The sequence below is a fragment of the Panthera uncia genome, unplaced genomic scaffold (assembly GCF_023721935.1).
Source record: "Panthera uncia isolate 11264 unplaced genomic scaffold, Puncia_PCG_1.0 HiC_scaffold_1737, whole genome shotgun sequence".
NCBI lineage: Eukaryota > Metazoa > Chordata > Mammalia > Carnivora > Felidae > Panthera > Panthera uncia.
This window is the reverse complement of record NW_026058401.1, coordinates 30,209-36,208: the sequence shown is the minus strand read 5'-3', so window position 1 is coordinate 36,208 and position 6,000 is coordinate 30,209. Positions and strand designations below refer to the sequence as shown.

The following is a 6,000-nucleotide window of genomic DNA, read 5'->3' as shown; positions in this document are numbered from 1 at the left end:
GAAAAAATAGCATTACCTTGTGAAGAGAGGAAGGAAGTAGGGTTCAAGCTGACAATAAATATTTCTGATCTTAACTATCTCTGGAATATTATAAGAGAGAATGCCATGTGAGGACTTTATTTTTTTTTAACCATATGCTTCCAAATATAGCATAATTTATTCTGCCTCAAACCCAACAGAGAAAGAGTATGCAGACATGTGTAAGAAATTCTCCAACAAAATACAAGTATCTATTAAACTCATCATCTTTTTTCTTTTTTTTCCTACTATGAAGCTTGAATATATGATGCCTTTATATTATCTTTAAAGTCAGTTTTCTCATTTATCCTCCACAACTAACAATACTATTAATTTTTTTCCTTACACTTTGTGCATATCCATCCCTTCTCCATACAGCCCACTTCAGGTCTTTATTGCCACTCGTTGTCTCCACTATGAACAGCACCTGAGTTGGCCTTCTTCACCCTAGACATTTCTCCATCGACCTATCTCTCCTTGCTACGTGGTGATCCTTTCCCTAAAATCATTTTGACCAGCCAGTTCTCTGCTCGAAAACTACCTTTCCCCCCTCTTGTGTTAAGTCTTAAGCCTAACTTCTAGTCTGAATTTCAGCACTCTTCATTATTTGGGTTTACGCATGTTACTTATCAACTTGATTAGCCTCTGTTCACGGTCTCTCAAATCTACCATCCCACCACCCATCACCATGCTTTTTATTCCCTGGGCTCATCCAGATTCTGGAATCCACATCCCATTTCTTCACTCAATGTTCTTGCCTATACTCACTACTCTCTCTTCTATGGTAAACATGGTAATATTTATGTCCTTCTCACATCATTTAAAATATTACGTCATAAATTGCAGACTATTTTTAAATTGTTTGCCATTGTCTCATTGGTTTAATGCTGCTTTTCTAAATGGGAATCACAGACTTCTATATTTGATATTACCTAGTAAAGTGATGAGCACAAGGCAGGAACTCTAAATGATCTGCTGCTTGATTTTTTTCCCAGGCTGGTCCTGAAAGAGTCTAAGTCAGTTTTAATCCCACGTACCTTTACCGAATTCATGTGCATTTGCCTGATGTGATAAAATTGTGTACATTTGCCTGTGTGATCATTCATTTGTCTGATGTGATAAAATAAGTTACTTGGAGAAAAATCCTTAATTTAACAGTCCAAGTGTTGGAAAGGTTTATAATTAACCAAAAGATCCAAAAGAAACCAGATCAAGTAGCATTGTTATTGAACAGCAGGAGTCAAGTCATACCCAGGAGAATCGGAGGGGGGGGCAGAAGGGGACGATCCAGACGTTAGGGCAGTCTCTGCTATGGAGGCCTCCTCCTGTGGTATTGGGTGGTGTTCAAAGAACTTGGAGACAAACAGCAAACTGTGAGGCAAAAACAAAAACAAAACAAAACAAACCTAACTTGTGCAAAACCCAGAAGCTTCACACACCAGAACACATTATAGAGTTAACAGAAATATTTGAGATCAAATTCCACTTTCAGAAATGACTGTTAAATTCAATTAGTCGTTTTTTGCCTAAAGGCTTATTTAAAAAGAATTATATTGCACTTTGAAAGGCAAGCTTATAATCTAGAACTAATTGTTCTATCCAGCAAATTTCTATATATTAGAGGGGAAAAATCATGCTTTATGGTTAAAGAATTAGAAGAAAATGTATCAACTGCTAAGTTAGATTACATCAAATGTACTTTAAAGTACAGAGTTGAATTCTCTTTGCTCAAGTGATCAAGCAAAGTAATAAGACCTTAACGGTAGTAGCAGCAACAGCAACAACAAAAAAGATTACAATAGACTCAGTCTAATCTATTAGAGAAACTGTGGCATAAAGCAAATAGAAGTTTTAGAAAGATACACTGGGTACAAAGATTTTATATCTTACTTTCAAATAAACTGGGCGGGGGAGGTTGAAGGAGAGAGAGAGACACCGAAAGAAAGAGAGAGAGAACACACATAATTTACAAAATAGTGATCTGATCTGTGATCCAAAAATATAATGGTTAACTTAGTTTAAATCACACCACTGTCCTCCCAAAAACCATCTATCAGTGATGTCTATGGGCAAGGGAACTTTATTCATTAGAAGAGAATGTAACACATAAATGAAATGTACAGCTGAATCAGGATTAAATTTGGGGGAGCAGTACTGGCTACACTACATTGTATTCCCTAGCCACCCTTTTTTAATTCCCTGTAACTCTATTGGAAAGAAAATTCCCAGATTCTAAGATACTCTAGTTTCACATTAAGAAAAGTTAAATGTAAAATGGTAGATAGAAAAGAGACTTTTTTTTTTTATTACTTACTCAAGTTGGTCATAATTAACACACATCAGTGGAACCTCTGTACTACAACGCTGGTGAAATTTATAACCACACGTTTGACAGCGAAAACCTTGGAAAAGCAGCTTTCGACAAAAGTCACAAAATGCTAAGGTGAAAAACGTTTTCCGTACCTGCAAAGTAAAAACATCAGAGGGCATTTTAAAAACTTGCAAGAATCTTTTTAGAAATCAGCTTATTCACTCTCTTGCTTAAAATAACAAATCTTTAATATGTTCATATCATGAGAACTGCCTTACACACAAAGATATTAAAATGAAGACCAGGGGGTTCAAGGCAATAGATGAACCATATGTACTTATCTCCCACTCAATATCCAATTTAGAAAACTCAGAAGTCAAGAAGATGGAAAGTGAATAAAAGACTGGAAACTATTTTCAACCTGACTCCATGAAAGTAAAAGTAGAGATAACAAGTACAAAGAGGGAACAGGCGTGAAAGGAAGGGTGAGGGCACACTGTAACAACTGTACCACGAAAGGAGTTAAGTGATGTTTGCTGCTGCTGACAGAACAAGAAACAATGGCATTCTATTTATTTATTTATTTATTTATTTATTTATTTATTTATTTATTTTTACATGGTGGGGTGGGATGGTATATTATTTAAAGGGGAAGAAAAAGGTAAGGTTGTAACACTACAAATGAGCTAATTCCCTATAAAATCAGTGATCAGTAAATGATGGCCGAGGTTGATAAAGCAAGGAACTCTGGCTTAAAGTTACTACTTCGTAATAAGAAAAAGAAAACCACCCAAAGAGCTTTAAAACAGAAACAGACTAAGATAAGGGATAGGAAAATCACCTAAAAGACAGTAAGAACCACGTTTAACAAATTATCAGTTAGAGAATTAGAACACCTAAATGGGTTTGTGAACATTCCTCTATGGGAAACTTAAGAACTCCATGTCAGAAGGCAAATGATCTACAACATGGGTCACATAATAAGAACTGCGTCAGGGAGGCTCTATCCTGATAACTACTGAAGCCAGAAATTATTTTTAGAGTATTTGTTTTACATATAGAATAAGCAGAAAATATAAGAAAGATAAATACCGAAATGTTAACAGAGGCTATTTCAGAGTGGTGAAAGCATTTTGTGCTTTCAAAGGACTCTATTTTGTCCTTTGTCTTTCCTATATACCCTTAATTCATCTCAGTGTCTCAGACAGTTTTAATCACAAACAATAGTAAGAAGTATATTTTACATCATGACCCAGGACATACCTTTATTCATGTAACAGTATTTATCCTGACCATATATAATGTACATCAGAACTTTCTATTCCATGCAAATGCCTTTCATGAGCCAGTACGTTTATTTCAATACCCACGGTATACCAAACTCTTTTCAACAAACATACATTTAGCAGGATAAAAAGATATTTAACAATAATGTCTCATCAGGAAAATGATATCTTGGCACATGATACATTCCAGCTTTTTGAGAACATTCAGGTGATTTCAAGAGTGGCTCTTGTTTTCTTCACCTAAAAAGGTCTACGTATCACTTTCTAGAGAATATAAAAGGCAACTACTTGTTTTTAGCTTTGTTACTTTTCCATTAGAAAACCTTTAACATTTATGTGGCCATTACTCGCCAACGTGAGGATTTTTTGTATTTCTCGCAGGATCTCAGAAGATAGAGCACAGAAAAATACAAAACGTGTTCACAGGAATTATTTTATAGTCACCTGATCCTCTTTGCTAACCATTTCTCACTCATCTGATAATATGTTCAGTTTCATGAAGCCCTAATTTCTTTTTTCATTAATCTACTCACTTGCAGTCTTTCTTCCTGTTACTGACTTCTACTTGAAACCTACGTGTACCAGGCTGTTTGTGTATGTACAGAAGAAAAAAACACACAAGGCAAGAGGGGAGGAGGAAGGGAAGCAGAGAGGAATGGAAATGAGAAGCAAACGTGGGTATGCAGGAGTATAAATTGTGACATGCACTTGAAGATATGAGTATACTCTTGTCAATAAAAGTGGGCACGGGAAGGCAGATTTTCTACCTTTCCTGCCACTTCCACCGTGTCAGTTCCCAGGGATTTCTGGAACCCAGACAAATACCAAAGGAACTGCTTTTATAACGGATTCTATGGAACCAGGAGGCATAAACAGCTATCCTCCAGTAGCCAGCAAGATCCAGCAGAGAGAAGCAAAGAGAGGAATTCTTTCCCTTTCTTAAACGGAACGCAGGCTTTTCCTCTGCCTCTACATGGCACTCACAGCAACTGTTCTAAAACACAAATCCATTCCCAGGTCTCCCCTGTTTACAAGCATTCAATTTCCAATTATTTTGGAGAGAAGTCCAAGTCTTTAACATGCCTTACAAAGACTCCCACGAGCTGGACTCTTCTTACTCTAGCCCTAACTCTTGCTGCACTGTAACCACCCCGTCTCCAATTTGATTCCATACCCCCTGAACTTCTTTCAGAGCTGGTAAGTACCATGCTTTTACACTGTTCCTTCTGTTGAGAGTATTCTTCCCTCATCCATTGGGCCTTAGCTTAGATAGTTCTTCCTTTGGGAAACTTTCCTGATCCTCCAAGGCCTGGTTAGGAGTCTCTACTCTGTGCATCTACTGTAGTTTATACATACACGGTAATTAAGAGTGTTTATGAAATGTTCTTATCGAATCATCTGTCTCTCTACTCTAAGGCAAGGATATTGTTTTTCTCATTCATTGTTATATCCCCAGATCAGAAACAGTGTTGGTAAATGGAAAGGTCTCAATAAATATTTACTGGCAAGTCTCCAACTGTGTTGTGAGGATTTTTATACTCTGCAGTTTGTTTTCATTATTCTCTTGTGGCAAGGACCTTCCCGAGGCACTACTTTAACATTAGATTTTTCACCTCCTCTTAACTAATTTCTAGCTAAGAAGAATAATTAAGAAAAAGAGTAGTAATCATTGTGAAATGTAAGCTCTACTGTTTTGGGATCCTAAAAACTTAAAATTATCTTCAGATTTATCCACTCCAAATTCTACAAATTAAAAAAATAATAAATAGTAATGAACTTGCTAGGTCATCATTACAAAACTACTTGCTACATAGTAAATCTGACTGACAAAATTCATCAAAAAGATGCCTTATTTATTGGGGCACCTGGGTGGTTTAGTGGGTTAAGCCTCTGACTTCAGCTCAGGTCATGATCTCGTGATCCATGGGTTCAAGCCCCACGTTGGGCTCTGAGTTGACAGCTTAGAGCCTGGAGCCTACTTCAGATTCTGTCTCTCTCTCTCTCTCTCTCTCTCTGCCCCTTCCCTGCTCACTGTCTGTCTGTCTCTCTCTCTCTCAAAAATAAGTAAACATTTGGGGTGCTTGAGTGGCTCAGTCAGTTAAAGCATCTGACTTTGGCTCTGATCATGTTCTCACGGTTTGTGAGTTCAAGCCCCACGTCAGGCTCTGTGCTTACAGCTCAGAGCCTGGAGCCTGCTTCACATCTTGTGTCTCCCTTTCTCTCTGTCCCTCCTCCACTTGTGCGCTGTCACTCTCTCTCTCTCTCTCAAGAATAAACAAGCATAAAAAAATTTTAAAATAAACATAAAAAAAAGATGTCTTATTTACTGAAGCACAAATTATTCACCACTAATGGAGCCCAGAAAGCACAAACCCCCAAGGAAAT

The 6,000-nt window shown here is 37.2% G+C and overlaps 1 protein-coding gene across 2 annotated transcripts in view; it reads right to left on the bottom strand.

Annotated features, from left to right (window-relative positions):
* Window positions 1-269: 269 nt before the first annotated feature.
* The window catches only part of LOC125917352 (serine/threonine-protein kinase B-raf), a 29,205-nt gene continuing 23,474 nt past the window's right edge, over window positions 270-6,000 (bottom strand). The window contains exons 5-6 of one of the 2 annotated variants that reach the window (XM_049623576.1): window positions 2,333-2,481; window positions 270-1,389 (exon numbers count right to left, since the gene is read on the bottom strand). In XM_049623576.1, the coding sequence (XP_049479533.1) occupies window positions 1,242-1,389; window positions 2,333-2,481 (297 nt within the window). In that variant the 3' untranslated portion in view covers window positions 270-1,241. The remainder of the gene's footprint in view (window positions 1,390-2,332; window positions 2,482-6,000) is intronic. The other variant, XM_049623577.1, reaches the window with a different exon arrangement.